The sequence below is a fragment of the Scardinius erythrophthalmus genome, assembly GCF_964197995.2.
Source record: "Scardinius erythrophthalmus genome assembly, chromosome: 9".
NCBI classification, from domain to species: domain Eukaryota; kingdom Metazoa; phylum Chordata; class Actinopteri; order Cypriniformes; family Leuciscidae; genus Scardinius; species Scardinius erythrophthalmus.
In genome coordinates, this window is record NC_138229.1 from 41979421 (window position 1) to 41998473 (window position 19053).

Consider the following 19053-nt stretch of genomic DNA (forward strand, 5'->3'; position numbering starts at 1 on the left):
GGTCCACCAGGCCAAAGCGCTCAGTGACATGCAGGAGGGTGGTACTGACCCATGGGTGCTCCAAGAGCTGCGTACGGCGACGGACCTCACGCACGTTCCCTGGACCGGGCGATGTCCACACTCGTGGTCCAGGAGCGACACCTGTGGCTCACCCTGGCCGATATGAGGGAGTCGGACAAGAGTAAGTTCCTGAACTCCCCAATTTCCCAGGGTGGCCTCTTCAGCGACGCGGTGGAGAGCTACGGCCAACAGTTCTTGAGGTCATCAAGCACATCATGCCCCGGAAACAGGCTGCTGCTGCCCAGTCTTCGCCGGCTGCTCGTTGCCGAGGGCGCCCTCCTGCCGCCGCCTCCGCCCCTGCTCAGCCTAAGCAGCAGCCTCCACCTAGGCAGCAGGGTGCCGGCCGCAAAAGAGCTGCCCAGCCTGCTCGGAGTTCGTCTAAACCTCCAGGCAAGATGAGAGGGAAGTGACCCTGAGACAGGCGACCCAGAGGATGTGACTGCTGCTCTCCAGGAATGCGTGTCTGCATCACTCCTTCCCCCGGAAGAGGGCCGGGTGGAGAATCTTTGGTTCCGTTTTGTTTCTGTTCCGCCGCTAGCCGGGTACCCAAAACCTCAATAAAAGAGCAGTTTCCACTTCCCCTGGGTCACACACGGCCGAGACTGGCAGTCAAGGACGACGCTCAATTGCCTCACCGCTCCCAGTCTCCCCCGTCCAAGAGGGCCAGAATGACAGTGTGCGCCGCCACGTTGCCTCGGCGCTCTCATTCCCCAAGCCCCAGCACTCAGATGGCAGTGACGCCGCCCAGGCCTCGTCACTCTCATCTCCCACTGGGCAAGGAGGGTCAGAAACCTGGACTCAATGCCCCCGGGCCTCACTCCTCGTTTCCCCTCCTTCCTTCACCTCTGGGCAACGAGCAGCCGAACGCCTCTGGGCCTTCCCTGCCATCTGCCCCCTCGTGGAAGTAGGCTGGAGTTGCTCCGCACACCCAGACCCCACTCTCGGCCGCTTCAATGCCTCTGGAGTCGAGTCTCTGCCTTCCACCACGCTGCCCCACCCCGGGTACGCCAGTGGTCCATCCGGCTCGGCTATGCAATTCAGTTTGCCCGCTGGCCTCCCAAGTTCAGGAGCATCCGGTTCACCCATGTGCGGAGCTGCGATGCCCCTGTCCTGAGGAAAGAGATCGACGTCCTGCTGGCGAAGGACGCGATCGAGCCGGTCCCTCCAGCCGAGATGAGGACAGGGTTTTACAGCCCTTACTTCATTGTACCCAAGAAAGGCGGTGGATTACGACCAATCCTGGACCTGCGAGTTTTGAATCGGGCCCTGCACAAGCTCCCGTTCAAAATGCTGATGCAGAAACGCAACTTCGAGTGCATCCGTCCCCGGGATTGGTTTGCAGTGATCAACCTGAAGGACACGTACTTTCATGTCTCGATTCTTCCTTGACACAGACCATTTCTACGTTTTGCGTTCGAGGGTCGAGCATATCAGTACAAGGTCCTACCCTTCGGGCTGGCCCTGTCACCCCATGTCTTCACGAAAGTCGCAGAGGCGGCCATTGTTCGCATGAGAGAACGTGGCGTTAGCATTCTTAACTATCTCAAAGACTGGCTCATAATAACTCACTCGCGGGATCTGTTGAGCGAACACAGGGACATGGTGCTTCGGCATCTCAGTCAGCTGGGGCTTCAGGTCAACTGGGAAGGGAGCAAACTCTGCCCCACGCAGAGGATCTCTTATCTCGGTATGGAGTTGGACTCGGTCAGTCAGACCGCGCGCCTCACGGAGGCGTCCAGTCAGTGCTCAACTGCCTCAAGTCCTTTCAAGGCAAGTCAGCGGTCCCACTGAAACAGTTTCAGAGGCTCCTGGGGCATATGGCAGCCGCAGCAACGCCGCTCTGTCTGCATCAATATGAGACAGCTTCAGCGCTGGCTTCACGATCGAGTCCCAAGATAGGCGTGGCAGAGCGGTGCGTTCTGGTAAAACATCACCCCGCACTCACCGTCACCATCGCCAAACCTTCAGCCCTTGGTCAGACCCTGCATTTCTACGGGTCGGAGTGCCCTTAGTCCAGGTGTCCAGGCATGCTGTGGTTTTCACAGATGCTTCTACCAACGGCTGGGGGGCCACGTACAACGGGCATGCAGTTTCGGGTCTGTGGACGGGGCCCCAACTGCATTGGCACATCAACTGCCTAGAATTGCAAGCAGTACGCTTTGCCTTGTGCCGCCTCAGAGGGCTACTTCAGCACAAGCATGTACTGGTCCATACGGACAGCACTGCAACCGTTGCGTACATCAACCGCCAAGGTGGTCTACGCTCCCGTCGTATGTTGCGACTCGCCCGCCATCTCCTCCATAGGGCGGTCACTTCAAGCCATTCACATCCCTGGTGTGCTCAACCGTGCAGCCGACAAGCTCTCACGGCAGCCGCCCCTGCAGGCATTTTCGGTCGACGAATCGTGCCTAGAGTTCGCGCCAGACTTCTCTCACGTTGTTCCGAGACCCCGGCCCGGATATGTGCCCAAGGTTCCTATCACTCCGTTTAGAGATCAGATAGTGAACCTGCAAGCGCTGCCCCCGGAGGAGGCAGACCCAACCCTGGCTTTCCTCTGTCCTGTTCGCGCTTTGCGCTGCTACATTGACAGAACTCAAAGCTTTAGGACCTCAGACCAGCTCTTCGTCTGTTATGGAGGCCAGCAGAAGGGGAAGGCTGCCTCCAAGCAAAGGTTAGCCCACTGGTTAGTGGATGCTATCGTCCAGGTGTGACACCCAGGACTCGCCTTGCCCACCTAGGTTGAGGGCACACTCTACTAGGAGTGTTGTCTCCTCCTGGGCGTTGGCTCAAGGCGCCTCGCTGACAGACATCTGCAGAGCTGCGGGCTGGGCAACACCTAACACGTTCACTAGGTTTTGTAGCCTTCGTGTAGAACCTGTTTCCTCCCGTGTACTCGCTACGGCCAGTAGCGCGAGGAATTAGGTTAGTGTCGGCTTGCTACGCCATTCTTGCCCTATGGGCCAGATACATGCGTTTCCTGCTCCGTTGGTTACCCAACAAATGGCTAACCTCGTGAGTTCCTCTGTCACCCCCCGGCGCCAGGCGAAGCGGATCGCCGGTCGCCAGGCCTGTTACCTCTCACTATGAGCTGAGTTCAGGCTGGGGTTCTTATGTCAGCGGTCCCTATGGCGACCCCATATGTGTCTTCTCTACGATCAGTTACCCCCCGGGTTAGCCAGTGTCTTCCCCTCGACAGAGTCCGCTCTGTCGTCTCTGCTGAGTCCGGGCTGGGACTACCTCAGAGACTGCCATGTGTTCACTACCCTCCGGGCTAGTGCACGTGTATTTCCTAGTGCCTCCCTTCGGGCAGTTTTGGGCTCCGCAGCGTTCCCTCTTACGAAAATGGGCACGCTTTCCCAGTGTTTTCCAATATCCACTGAGCGGGTCTTGCGGAACAGCAGTGTGATCTTTCCAGCTAAGCTTCCGCACATAAGATAAGTTCCAAGAAACTGCTGGCGGAAGTTTAGGCAGGGCGCTGGAAGGGGCCAGCACCATGGCGTTTTGTTAGGGATCCCAATTCATTTGTTAACTCCTACCGACGTGACATAGGAGTGACCCGAATGAAAGGGAACGTCTCGGTTACATATGGTAATCCTTGTTCCCTGAGTGAGGGAACGGAGACGTCACGTCCCGTCGCCATGGTTGCTGTACCTTCGCGGAGGACCGGACACCGTTCTGTGTATGCTCACACTTCCGCTTTATAACGGCACTGGCAGGCGGGGCGCGGAATGCAAGTCTTGCATGCCAATGTTCATTGGCTCGTTTTAGTTTCACTCGAAGGCAATTGGTCTCCCTAGCGTGATCCCGATTCGTTGGTAACTCCTACCGACGTGACGTCTCCGTTCCCTCACTCGGGGAACGAGGGTTACCGTACGTAACCGAGACGTTTGGGAATGGCCTAATTAAAGTCCAGACTTCAACTGGAAAGATACACAGCTCCCTCAAAAGCACTAAAATACATTAATCCTGTCACATAAAATATTAAGAGAAGTGATTTCTACCAGATATCGCCCTCCATTCTGTGGCAGATTTACCAGATCAAACAGAATCATCTGAATTCTGACTAGGTATGCAAGTAATGATTACATCACTAAAGTATAAATTATAAACAAAAACAGCACAATTTAAGTGTTAACTTATAGGAAGTAAAATATACATATATAGAAAATACTTTATCCACTAAATATTATAATCCCTTGCCATTATTTGCATTACAGTGCAGTACTAGGTGTTAAAGGGATAGTTCACCCAAAAATGAAAATTAGCCCTTGATTTACTCACCCTCAAGTCATCCTAGGTGTATATGACATTCTACTTTCAGATGAATACAAACAATAGGAATTATATTAAAAGCATTTCCTGGCTCTTCCAAGCTTTATAATGGCAGTGAATGGTTGTATATTTTTCAAGTCCATCAAAGTACATCCATCCATGATAAAAGTGCTCCACACAGCTCTGGGGGGTTAATAAAGGCCTTCTGAAGTGAAGCGATACGTTCATGTAAGAAAAATATTCTTATTTAAAACTTTATCGACTAAAATAACTAACTTCCGGCCTTTATTAACCCCCCTCTTATTCTGATATTTAATGTTAGATCTTTCCTTTTCTTGGAACAAAATTAATGCTTAATGTCACTTCAATATTACTCGATGAAATAACACAACAACAATAAAATTGCACAATGACAGGATTGATATGGTATACCCACATTGTTACAAATAAATAAAAGATCTTTGAATTTTTCACAAAAGTTGTCTTGTACTTTTGCCTCCGGCATCGTCCTGTCAGTCATCGCACCTCACTCTAGTCATGTGACTCCTGTGGCTCAACTTACCTCAGTATCTCCAATTTACACTTTTTCAGTCCAGTGCAGAGTAGCTTCACTCCTGAATCCTGCAGATTATTATTGTTCATGTTCAGCTCTTTCAGATTGGTATCTGATCCAAGAACTGCAGCCAGAGCTGAACAGCTTTTGTCTGTTAAGTTACAATCATTTAACCTACAATAAGTCACAACACAGAATTAGATGGAACACATACAATACATATTCTATAAACAAATATTAAATACATTTTTACTTAAATATTAAATACATTTTTACATAAACAGCATATACAGCAAAGAGGCTGAGTTAAACTAACATTCATCTTCAAAAACTACTATTTCCTGTACATTAGTGTTTTTTATTCAGTGACAAATAACCTAGATCAGTGGTTCCCAAACTTTTAACAGGCATGTACCCCCTGAGACATTATAGATCTTCCGGAGTACCCCCAACACCACCAATTGTTAACAACAAGTTTTTTTTATTTTTTATTAATATTTATTTTTATCAATTTTGTCGAGAATAGTGAATAGAATCATAAACAAACGATACAAATCTCATCAAAAGTCAACATATGATACAAATGTGCTGAATATAATGATTTTAAACACATATCCAACATCTCATTAAAGTTATTGTTAACTTTTCACATACTGATAAGTATTGCTTTTCACATATGATAACATTGTATATTTTCTTAACTTCTCTGCTGTAAAATAATAATAAAAAAGAGAACACATTAACAATAGTAAACTAAATAGTAAACAGTAAACTAAATTGTAGTAAACCACACAGAATAGGCCTACCACCTCTCCATCCACATCACCAGTTTAATCAATGTGAGGGATGTGCCTGGATGTTCTTACATAATGCAGCGATGTTAGGCCGAATTGGGGACAGTTTCAGTCTTAGATCATTTTCCACAAACAGTCTGTACCTATACTTGGTCTTAAGGCAGACCAAAGCTGAGAATCCAGTCTCGCATAAATACGTTGTAGCAAAAGGCATCAACGTCTTAATCGCTCGGTTTGCCAGGTCCGGATACTCTGCCCGCAAACTAATCCAGAAATCTGTCAGTGTTTTCTGACCGATCTCAATTCTGACCGACCCGTTCGTGGATATTTCAATGAGGCTCTCTCTCTCGAGCATAGGAAGCTGGCATGTGCTGGGTGACGAAAAAGGATTACGAATCCATGTGTCGTGGTCGTCTGTTTCGGGGAAGTATTTGCGTAATTGCGCTGCCAAGTCGCCAAGGTGTTTCCGTATGTCACATCTGACACTGTCGGCAAGCCGTAGTTCGTTTTCACACAGAAAATCCTGCAGTGATGGGAATGCGCCAATGTCGTTGTCTTTGACACAGTCAGACCAGAAGTTCAGCTTTTTAATCGTGGCCTCTACCTTGTCTCGCACATTGAATATTGTCACAGAGCGACCTTGCAGCCCAAGATTGAGCTCATTTAGACGACCAAAGATATCTCCCAAATAGGCCAGTCTTGTGAGCCACTCATCATCATGCAACCTATCTGACAAGCGAAAAGGATTGTCGATGAAAAACAGTTTCAGCTCGTCTTTCAGTTCAAAAAAGTGTGCTAAAACTTTCCCTCTGGACAACCATCGCACTTCAGTGTGGAGCAAAAGCGTCAAATGGTCACTGCCCATCTCACTGCATAAGGTGGAAAAAATGCGCGAGTTTAGGGGTCTTGATTTTACAAAGTTAACCATCTTAACTGTGTCGTCCAACACCTGTGCCAGGCTGTCTGACATTCCTTTGGCGGCAAGCGCTTCCCTATGTATGCTACAGTGGACCCAAGTGGCATCTGGAGCCACTGCTTGTACACGGGTGACCACTCCGCTGTGCCTCCCCGTCATTGCTTTGGCACCATCTGTGCATATACCAACACATTTAGTCCAGGTTATTCCGTGTGATCGTATGAAACAGTCTATGAGTCCAAAAATGTCCTGCCCCGTTGTCCTCGTCGGTAATGGTTTGCAAAAGAGGATGTCCTCATGGATTGACCCTCCATATATGTACCTGACGTACACCAACAACTGAGCCAGGCCTGCTACATCTGTTGACTCATCTAGCTGTAATGCATAGAATTCACTAGCATGTATGCGACATAGTAACTGTCTCAAAACGTCTGCTGACATATCACTGATCCGTCGGGACACGGTATTGTCTGATGAAGGCATTTTCTGGAAAGTATGTTTAGCCTTTTCCCCCAACATTTTCTCAGCCATGTCCATAGCAGCAGGGACAATCAGTTCCTCCACAATAGTATGAGGCTTCCCTGCCTTAGCCACTCTGTAACTGACCATGTAAGACGCTTTTACTCCTGCCTTATTTACAGCATCTGGCGCGATCAGACATTTCTTGGTGTTAGAAAGCAGTCTCAATTGTCGCTAAAAAAACTCCCGTGGCTTATTTTTCAAATTGCCATGATTCGTTTCTAAATGTCTTTGTAAGAGTGAAGGCTTCAATGAGTTATTAGACAGAACTTGCGCACATATGACACACTGTGGCTGAGGGAAATTCGCATTGCCTGTGTATGTGAAGCCCAGAGTTATATAATCTTTGTTATATCTTCTTATCTTTGAGTGTGCCTCCCTACCATCACCTTGTTGTCTTGAGGGAAGAGTCTGTGTCTCCCCGTCTCCATCACTGTCCATGTTAATGGTTTGGCTAGCATCAGGCCTCTCGTCAGAGTTAGGATTTGCTATGATAGTGTCTTGACCTGAAAAGCTTGTCCCGACAGCAGGTGACTCCTGTGAAGTTTCTGTTGTCGTTCTGGGTATGGCCTGAACCCGTTTCAGCCATTTATCCATCGATTGAAATGGATTTTTTTGTCAAATAGATGTAACTGGGATGATTTCTGACAGGATTTTTTTTTTTTTCATTTGCGCGCTGCGCGACAAATACTATTTGTCGTCATAGCAACGTTTATTATGACGCAGAGCTGTAATCAGCACTGCAGCAGGCTGCAAAGATCATTGCAAAGATCATCATAAAAGCTCTACTTTTACCCTCTCTGTCACTCTCGAATATTTTGTTAATGCGGAGAAAATAAGTTTTTAATGTGCAGTGCAAATGCGGAAGTTAAGGCCATCCTTAAAAATATTTTTGTTTGCCGTAACCCGATCGACCCTGTCAATTTAGGGCCGACACAAATAACATTTTTTCCCCCTTTTAGTCCGACCGACTTGCCGGTTGTAAATTTGCGTTAAGACCATAGACTGTTAAAAAATAAGACCTACTGATTTTTTTATTTTATTTTTTACTCTTCAAACAATTAATACAAATGCAATAAAATTATATTAATTATATTTTAGTAAATATTGTCAATATAAATGACCCATACTCGTACATACAAACGTAGGCTAGGCTCTTTAAAAAATAAATAAATTAAAAAATAAATAAAAAAAAAATAAAAAAAAACCCGTGGCGTCATCTATGATTATAAGGGCTGTAGGCTAGGCCTATATGCGAAATGAAACCGAAATCGCGACACTCAGGGAGAAAAATGCGTTCATCAGAAAATGCGTTTAATATATTGAAACGTCTGTTTATACATCCATACTGCCTTAACAAAGGAGCCCAGACGTTAGAAAAATATCAGTAGGCTATACACATGCGTTTAATATTTAATATGGGAAGAGGGAACACTTGCGTTACGGTCCGGACTTGACACAAAAAATCTTTAACTTTTAGGTAGTAAAATATGTTTTAGTAGTAATTCTATGAATTACACTGGCAAACCTAAAGTAATATACCCACCGGATGAAGAAGGGTTTGCTCTCCACAGAACGTAATATATTCATTTTATTTAATTTTTCGTGTTCGCATTTATGAGGAACAAACAATGTTACGGACGTGAGCACTCTGAAAGCGACACTACAAAACTGCTTTAAAACTTTCACAGAGATCTCAAACATGCATTTAAAACACAAAATATTAAGAATTGGAATATCAAGCAAAATAATATTCGATGATTGAACGAAAATCGTATCTCTCCCCACATGCTCACCGGTAAGACGCTCCGACATTAAATTTCTCTGTAGCCTATAGGCTACTTTAGCCTATGCGTTGTAGCCCAGTCATTAAAAAACGATTTAGTTTCATATTCATGTTTAAATAAAATAATATATATTTATTTTATTTTATGTTGACTATATTAAAAGTGAAAAGCATGAATAAGATGATCCCGAAAATATCGAGAGACAAATGGAGTGGGCAGACAATATTTTGACCACTTCATTGAGTTTGTTTTTGTAGAAAACCTTTCTTTAAAGTGAATTTCGTTTTGTATTAATTTTATCTTAATTTTAATCAATGTTTCATCTACCAATTTAATAAATTTAAGAAATAAGATTTAATAAATAAGAAGAAAATATAGCAGGCAATAAATCAGGACACGGAGTCGCCGGCGCGTGAACTGGAGATCGTCTCTTAAATTAACCGAAACTCAGCGTATAAGCTACTTGCCTCACAGACCTGAGATATATATATACATATATATAGAAAGCATGAAATGTGTACTTAAACATGTGTAACAAAACAATTCAAAATGAAAGAAAACAGACTGCTCTCTGCTTATGTAGGCTAATCCGTAAAAATGCATTTCTCTCTGGCGCGTTCACTGCTGCGAAGATCGCGAGTCAGCATAGTCAACTTCATCTTTGACACAGAAAACACTTGTTTATTAATAAACAATTGAAATGTCTTCTTGATATATTTGACATATTAATAATCTATCATTACTTTTCCCAGTTCTTTGTGGCAGCTTTTAGGTGTTATTGGCAGTGCCACCCTTACACATGAACGCGTCCCCACCACTCAATAGTTAATATTATTCTTTGGTGTTCAGTTTATACAGGTTTTCTAATTGTTATTTAATATATGAATATAAATGTTTTTTTTTTTATCAAAATCTTTTTTTTTTTATCGCATATGAAAAGTCATATGACTTAGATCTTTTTTCGCGTACCCCCTGAAATCAGTCCACGTACCCCAGTTTGACAACCGTGGACCTAGATAAAATGAAGCATGTTTGAAAAAATATTTGTGTAAAGCTTTTATAGCTATAGGATTTTTTCTCTATTTATGTCACAGAGTTGAGGTTCTTGCAACTGTTGCCTGTGTCTTGCTTAGTTGGGGACACTTAATATTCAACAATATTATTGACTTGACTGCACCGACACCATTATATGAGACAGTTCACACTTTTATGGCAAGTTAAAGGCCTTTCGTACATGTATAATTCTACATGTCTTTTTGACATACAATCTTTAATGCTTTGAGTAAAGCTAAGATTACTTAAACCAACAAACCTAAGAAATGTTATTTGTTTTTACTATTTCAAGATTAAGGTCAACCGATGGCTGATCATGATTCGCACGATGATATCATCTTGGATGTGTAATTTGATCTCGGATGTTTTAAGCAACGTACGAAGAACGAGCCCCAGGTCTGAAAGTCTTTGATCTGAATGATCCACAACAAGTAACCTGAAAATGGTTGGAAAATTTGAAAATTTAAGTTTGGGAATGGCCTAATTAAAGTCCAGACTACAACTCCATTGAAATTCTGTGGAAGTATGTGAAACACAGCTCATGCTGGAAAGTCTACAAATGTCAATGAGCTGAAGCAGCTTTGTAAGGAGGAGTGGGACAAATGGACCAAAATACCTTCACAGTGCTTTAAAACACTCATAAACTAGAGGAAGTGTTTAGTCGAGACTAGCTGCAAAGCTGAAAGCAGAATCAAAGATACACAGCTCCCTCAAAAGCACTAAAATACATTAATCCTGTCAAATAAAATATTAAGAGAAGTGATTTCTACCAGATCTCGCCCTCCATTCTGTGGCAGATTTACCAGCTCTGAGAGAATCATCTGAATTCTGACTCAACACTAGGTAAGCAAGTAATGATTACATCACTAAAGTATAAATTACTATAAACAAAAACCGTTGCGTTTAAATGATGAGAAAGAGCCCCCGCAACCCGATGAACCACTCTGCTGACAGACAATTTATGCACAGGGAAAACATCTCCCACTACCGTCTGAAAACTCCCATTTGCAAAAAAACCCAATGCTATAAGCAGTTGTAACACCGCAGGTAAAGAGTGGTTGTGATGTGTGACATTCAAGGTCAAGTAACACTTAAGGTTTTTTCTGCAACACCCTTAGGTTTAAGGGAGAACTTAAGGGAAAATTACACTTAAGGTGCTTTATGCAACCGGGCACTGGCTCTTCCAAGCTTTATAATAGCAGTGAATGGCTGTATATTTTTCAAGTCCATCAAAGTATGAAAAACTCGATGAAAAAACACAACAACAATAAAACAGCACAGGATTGATATGGTATACCCACATTGTAACAAATAAATAAAAGATCTTTGAATTTTTCACAAAAGGTCTCTCGCATCGTCCTGTCAGTCATCGCACCTCACGCTAGTCATGTGACTCCTGTGGATTCACTGTAATTCACTGTAATTCTAAAAATGCCTCCATTCACATGTACATGTCTACTTGACATAAAATATTTAATGATTTAAGTAAAGCTAAGATTACTTAAAACTAAGAACCTAAGAAATGTTATTTGTTTTTAATATTTCAAGATTAAGGTCAACCGATGGCTGATGCCGATATCTTAAGAGAGCAGGGTGGCCAAAGGGTGATATATCATTAATTTAAAGATAGGGCTGTGACGGTATGGGATTTTTTCTTACCGCGGTGAAGAAGCAACAAATCTCGCGGTTTGGCGGTTAACCGACACCCCCCCACCACAAAAAAAAAAATCACCCGCGGTCGCATCACACACTGCAGACGCGATCAAGACTGCATGTAGCTTGTAAATGACAATGGAAATGAATAATCATAAAGCAGTATTCTTTATCAAATAATAAACAAATTAACATTTATATTAAATTGTAAATATTAATAATTAACTATTAATTAGGTAGCCTTAAGGCCGGCGACACACTGGCTGCGTGGTGTGAGTGTGGCGTTTCTGTTGCGTGTCAGCTGCGTGGCTTTTTCTGTCTTTGCACACCAGAAACAACGATGCTGCTGCTGCTGCTAGGTGACATAAGCCTCATTGGTGATATATTCGACATATGGGGAGAGAGTTGTGGAAGGCCTATACTTAATTTTAAACAAATATATAGCAGCAAAGACAGCGTCAGCAGTATTGACGGCAAAATAGGCTACAGAATATTTCGCTCTGTATTGACAGGTACAATATTTGAAAATCGATAATATTTTTTTTTAAATTACATTTATATCTGCATTTATGTCAAAAGAAACCTTAACTTTCAAACATCAAAATGTAATTTATTAATATGTATTCATGTCAAAATGACATACAAACATCTTTTCCTATTCTATTTTGCCAGGAAACGCTTCCAACAGGCTTGCGTGTCGCGTGAAAAATAGGCGTTGGTTCTATTTCTAGCATGCAAGCGTTTTCCGCGCGGCTCGAGCTGCAACTGAGACGTGCGTCTCACGCAGGCAGTGTGCAAGCTCTAACCTGTTAACATGGGAGCCGAAATAAAAACGGACACGCCACGCAGCCAGTGTGTCGCCGACCTAAGGTAGGTGTGCTGCACTTAAGTCCAGCAAATGCCACAGGATGGTTAATTTTTCCTAAGATGTGGTCTTAAGTTAGTGGTATTTCCTCGCGAGACGGATACTTTTGTGCGACAGATACGGCATATTGCCTTGTCCAAATTCACCGGCTTCCCCTTAATTGTCACCTGCCTCAAAGGCGACACAGTATTTGGCTTATTAAATGACACTATTTTCGTGGCTATTTTTTAAATCATTCGGCTAGCGCCGTCACATAAGAGAGATCGCTACTTGCAATTAAAATCTAACTCCAACTGTTTACGTTATGCTTGTCTTTTATGCCTGTGTTTGTTTGTATTTAATTGAACATTATCTGTAAACATCACAAAACCTAGCAGTTAATTAATAATAATCAGACACACACACAAAAATAAATCCCCCATATGTTTAACGGACTGTCCCTCCCTTGCGCAGGAAGCGTTTTTTTTTCTCCAGACATCCTTGAACATGGGACTCGCAGAATACAGTAAATTATAAGCAAATATTAATGTGTTTATAGTTCATATCACAAACCATATGCACTACTGTAACTTTCAGCAAAAAAAAAAAAAAAAGAAGTGCGGTGATGACCTCACACCGCGGTAGGCATCTCATTAACGCGATATTGCGGTGATGCGGTTATCGTCACACCCCTATTTAAAGATAGTAAAAAAAAAACATCCATAACAATTGCTGAAAATTAAATGTATAGTTATTTTACTTAATTACTAAATTTGAAAAATATATTTTAAAAAATGATATGTAAAAAGAGCTTTTGGAACAACAATTAAAAAAAAAAATTGTAGAAAAACCATCTTAAAATGTGTACATCAAATACGATACAACAGGCTATTGATAAATGTTTATTTGTAAATATCTCAATCTACATATTGCATTACATTATTATTACATTAAACTACAGAATTACTCATAGAAATAAGCATTTAAAATTAGAGATGCACCGATTGATTGGCTGGTGACCGGAATTGGTTGATTTTCACGTGATCGCCATGACCGGCGACCGTCCGGTCAGTCGGACATATGCCGATTTTATGCCGGTCAAACGCACATGTAGGAAACCTTGTGAATTACGGCCATTTCACACCGCAAATGTGAGCAGCGCGTATTTTTTTTGGCGTGCATGTTAATCAATGAGTGCATTCACACCGGGAGCAGGAGCAGTGGTTATGATTATAAAAAATAAATAAAGTAAACTAGCCAGAAATTATAGAAATATCTTTATACTGCAAGGATATATATATTATATACTATATATATATATATATATATATATGTGTGTGTATTTTCCACACCAGGAGTAATTTATAGTTCTATTTTATAGCGATTATCTTGTTCAAAAAAATTATCTATGTTCTATGCAAAATGTTCTATTAAAGAAAAGATAGAAAATAAATATTTGTGTGTGCTGTAATGTGGTTAGAAAAAATTAAATCGGAATCGGCCTAGAAAATTGTAATCGGTGCATCTCTATTTAAAATATCTAATTACTGGGAGAAACAGAGGGACAACTAATACAGTGCAATGCATAAGTGAATACACCCATGCTAAAGTTGACTAAAAAGAGGAATAAAAAATCATATTTTGGAAATTGAACTTAATGCCTTAATTTAAAAAATTAGGAAAAATCCAACCTTTAAGGACACCAATTTTCTTTGTGAATGAATAATGTATCGTAAATAAATAAATGTTCTTCCTTAAAATACATGGTGCATAAGTACACCCCTATGTTAAATTCCCATAGAGGCAGGCAGATTTTTATTTTTAAGTATTTTTTTTTTAGGATACTATGCATCCTGATAAAGTTTCCTTGGCCTTTGGAATTAAAATAGCCCCACATCATCACATAGCCTTCACCATACCTAGAGATTGGCATGGTTTTATTTCAGTTAGCCTAATAGCTAGTTTGATTTGCATTGAGAGATGATCTTATGGAAAGTACCCCATGCCAATCTCTAGGTATGGTGAAGGCTATGTGATGATGTGGGGCTATTTTAATTCCAAAGGCCAAGGGAACTTTATCAGGATGCATAGTATCCTAATTTTTTTTTTAAAAAATACTTAAAAATAAAAATCTGCCTGCCTCTATGGGAATTTAACATAGGGGTGTACTCACTTATGCACCATGTATTTTAAGGAAGAACATTTATTTATTTACGATACATTATTCATTCACAAAGAAAATTGGTGTCCTTAAAGGTTGGATTTTTCCTAATTTTTTAAATTAAGGCATTAAGTTCAATTTCCAAAATATGATTTTTTATTCCTCTTTTTAGTCAACTTTAGCATGGGTGTATTCACTTATGCATTGCACTGTATATGATGTGGTAATATGATATGATACAAAACAAACAAGCAAACATTTTTACATGTTTTTTATATTTTGTCTTTAGTTTTGATAAACTGTCTCCACACACACACACACACACACACACACACACACACACACACACACACACACACACACACACACACACACACACACAAAGCTTTACAGGTATAGGTTCATGTTTATGAAGGGGAATCACTATAGAGTAATGTAGATAAATGCATTTTTAAGATGAGAGCTAAACATGACAAAATATATTAAAAGACTTACAGAGCTCTTCTGGAGGTTTTGATGACTGCCGATAATCTAATGAGACACTCGTCTGATTTCTTGAATTTCTGAAGCTCAAACTCCTCCAGCTCTTCCTCTGATGTCAACAACACAAAGGCTAAAGCAGACCACTGGGCAGGTGAAAGGTCACCAGATGAGAGACTTCCTCTTCTAAGGTGGGTCTGAATCTCTTTCACCAGAGTTTGGTCGTTCAGTTCATTCAGACAGTAGAACAGATTGATGGATCTCTCTGCAGGAAGATTATCTTCTAATTTCTGCTTGATGTACTGAACTATTTCCTTGTTGCTCTGGTCATTGCTGTCTTGCTGTGTCAGCAGACCTCGTAAGAGTCGTCGATTGGACTGGAGTGACAGACCGAGGAGGAAGCGAAGGAAAAGGTCCAGGTGTCCATTGTCACTCTCGAGCGCCTTGTCCACTGCAGTCTTGAGAAAATCAATCATGGTTTTGTTTCTGTTTTCCTGTTCTGTAGACTCATGATCAAACACACTTGTCTTGTTGATGTCTAGAAACAGATGTGCATAAAGGGCTGCAATAAACTCTTGAATGCTCAAGTGAACAAAGCAGTACATGGTACCAAGAACGATCCCTGTTTCCTCCTTAAAGATCTGGGTACACATGCCTGAGTACACTGATGCCTTATAGACGTCAATACCACAGGCTTCCAGGTCTGTGTCATAGAAGATCAGGTTGTTTCTTTCCAGCTGATGAAATGCCAGTTTCCCCAGTGAAAGGATGGCGTCTTTATCCCAGGAAACATCTGGTGTGTATTCTCCATCATATTTTCGGCGGCTCTGCTGGATCTGAAAGCGGAGAAAGTGTGTGTACATTTGTGTCAGAGTCTTGGGAGTGTCTTCAGTGTTTGATTCCTGCAGTGTTTTAGAGATCTCATCAGCCTGAGTGTTTTTCACATCATTATTTCTTTTCTCCTCCAGAATGTTCTGGAGAACAGTGGCTGAAATCCAGCAGAAGACTGGGATGTGGCACATGATAAAGAGACTCTTTGACTGTTTAATGTGATCTAGGATTGTGTTGGCCTGATTCTGATCAGTGAATCTTTTTTTGAAGTACTCTTGCTTTTGTGTGTCACTGAATCCTCGTATCTCTGTCAGCCGGTCGATACAGTCAGGAGGAATCTTACTGGCAGCTGCTGGTCTGGTGGTGATCCAGATGAGAGCAGAAGGAAGCAGATTTCCCTTCATGAGGTTCGTTAGGAGAACATCCAGAGAGGCTGGTGACGATACATCACGCCACGTCTCATTACTGTCAAACTTCAGAGGAAGGCGACATTCGTCCAGTCCATCAAGGATGAACAGCACTTTGAATCGATTCCTTCTTGTAAGGTTCAGTCCTTTTGTCTCTGGGAAAAATTGAGTTATAAGGTCCATCAAACTTCGTTTTTCTTTCTCCTTTAAGTTCATCTCTCTGAATGGAAGAGGAAATATGAAGCTGATATCTTGATTTTCTTTTCCTTCAGCCCAGTCCAGAACAAACTTTTGCACAGAGACTGATTTCCCGATGCCAGCGACTCCTTTTGTCAGTACAGTTCGGATCTCCTCGTCTTGTTCAGGAGCTTCAAACAAATTTGTGCAATCAACCTGTATCTCTTGTGCTTCATGACGTCTGAAAGCAACTTCAATCTGTCTCACCTCATGTTCAGTATTGACCTGTTCACTGCCACCCTGAGTGATATAGAGATCTGTGTAGATGTTATTCAGAAGTGTGGAGTCACCTTGCTTCGCAATTCCTTCAAACACACATTGATACTTCTTCTTTAGGCCACATTTCAGCTGAGGAATGAAGAGCAGCTCATCTAACCACAGGAACAGACAATAGATAGTTTTAGTCTTCATTTTCTCTCCTACATTTATAAGAGAATCTGACAGATGATCATGAGTCTCTTACCTTCTAGAGCATCAGCAGCTTCATCTTGCTTCATCTCTCTCAGGTAATGTAGTGTGAGATCAAGAGCTGCTGATTCTTTGATACTGGATCTGTTCTCATTAAAGTCCTTCACAAAGTGTTGTGTGTTCTCTTTTTGTAATATTTTCTTTAACTTCTCCAGCTCATTCTTCAGAAATGTGATTATTTTGCTCTCAAGATCCTACAAACAAAAGTAAGAGAAAAGACAGAATAACACAATTTAAGCCAAATTGTACATCTACATTTGGTCAACACTATTTATCCAGTAATTATAATACATGTACATAAAAAATCCAGTTAAAAGACTAACATGCTAACCAAGTTGTGCTAAAATGTGTTTAAAAGGAAAAATAAGTGATCAAGAAAAATTTAATTAATTTTTTTTGTTCAATAACATATTTGTTTGTTAGAAATATTACACATTTATAAAAATGTGTTTTCCTACCTGGAAGATCCCTAGAAGATTGTCTTTGAAATTCTCGTGGTTCCTGTGAGTCTGAACGTCTGAGTCTAATGTCTCATATTGAAGCCTGTAATCAAATTAGTAAAATAAAATACTAACTGATATTTTACAGAAAGAGAAATAAGCATTAGCTGTTAATACTCTGATAAATATTTAATCTAAACATGTTTCATGATTGGTATTCACTGATACAACTTTTAAACACAGTCAATGTGTGACAAAAAATTAGTAACACAAAATACCTTTTATTAGATGATGGTGTTTTCTCACTGAAGTCTGGTGGAAACTCTTTAGACCGATCACTCTTCAGAGACACAGAGCTGGACACATGTGAGCCTGATCTTACACTGATGACACAAAGAACAGAGAGAGAGAGAAAACACTTCAGTAAAGGAGGATCAACTGTGTCTGAAACACATCTGTGTCTTTATCTAATCCTCCACAGAAATACACACTCACATAATCAACAGTTTTATAGTTAACAATCATTTTATTTACTGGCTCACATTAGTTTACCAATTTCTTTAATATATGTTGAGAATTATAATTTAAGAGAACATGTCAAGTTTTTGTTTATTGACAGAAAAGAGAGCAGAAATGTCTGTGAGACACAGTTTTGTTAGCATACTTGAATTAAATTAAGTGTATAGTTGTTTTCTAATGTCTATAAATAATTTTATTATCTAAAAACTAAAGTCATTTATTTGGATTAATTCAGCATCTAGAAGGTTATTAACAAATTATTAACTGTGATATTTTCTATAGAGCAAACAGGGCTTTATAGACAATGTCAGTGTTAATTTAAAAAGCTCAAAAGTGAAGTTGTTCAAAGCATTTGCAAATATAGAACAATGCTTAAAGTTTTGTTATTGACAGGGAAACACAAAGTCCAGTCGAGTTTAAACTGATGAAAACAGACGCAGTCTTACCTGTGTTTCTCTGAGAGACTCATCTGAGAGAGAGAGTCCTTTCCTCTTTCCTCTGACATACTGCAGCTAAACTGACACTGAAAACTGATCAGCACTGCTTTCTGAAAACACTCAATCCTTCAGCATCACCTGGAAATGACACCATTTTACACAGATGAAGAACATCTTACTTAAGACAATAATGAAGAATGCTGAGTTATCATCAACAACAGCAACAGCAAAAACAATGTATAAAATAAAGTGAGTTACAAACAAATATATTGACATGTAAAATAACTGAATGGTCTTAATCATTTCTGATTGTTTAATGAGTTTAACTGACTCTAAATATGAATTCATTGGGGAACAGAAATGTGCAGTGCTGGGAAAACTGAACCCAATTTGTTGTATTCTCTATTACAGTATAATATCATTTTACAATCATATTTACCCAATCTTTATTAATTGTTGAATCGTTTGTCATTTAATAATTACTTCAAGTTCACAATGGTGGTTGATTTCATTACTTTCAAATGATCCCAAAATAACTAATTACGTAAAAGTAACCAGAATTATAATAGACATACTGTATAACTACTAATCATAATTGCTATATATGAACTGAGATACTCAG

General features: G+C 41.1%; 1 protein-coding gene across 1 annotated transcript in view; it reads right to left on the reverse strand.

The window, feature by feature from the left end:
- LOC308695654 (protein NLRC3-like) overlaps positions 1-18499 on the reverse strand; it is a gene marked incomplete at both ends in the record, with an annotated part of 29432 nt that extends 10933 nt beyond the window's left edge. Inside the window, 6 exons of the mRNA XM_081373834.1 lie at positions 4895-5059; positions 15108-16938; positions 17031-17229; positions 17494-17578; positions 17754-17858; positions 18441-18499. Of these exons, the coding sequence (XP_081229960.1) occupies positions 4895-5059; positions 15108-16938; positions 17031-17229; positions 17494-17578; positions 17754-17858; positions 18441-18499 (2444 nt within the window). The remainder of the gene's footprint in view (positions 1-4894; positions 5060-15107; positions 16939-17030; positions 17230-17493; positions 17579-17753; positions 17859-18440) is intronic.
- Positions 18500-19053: the final 554 nt, after the last annotated feature.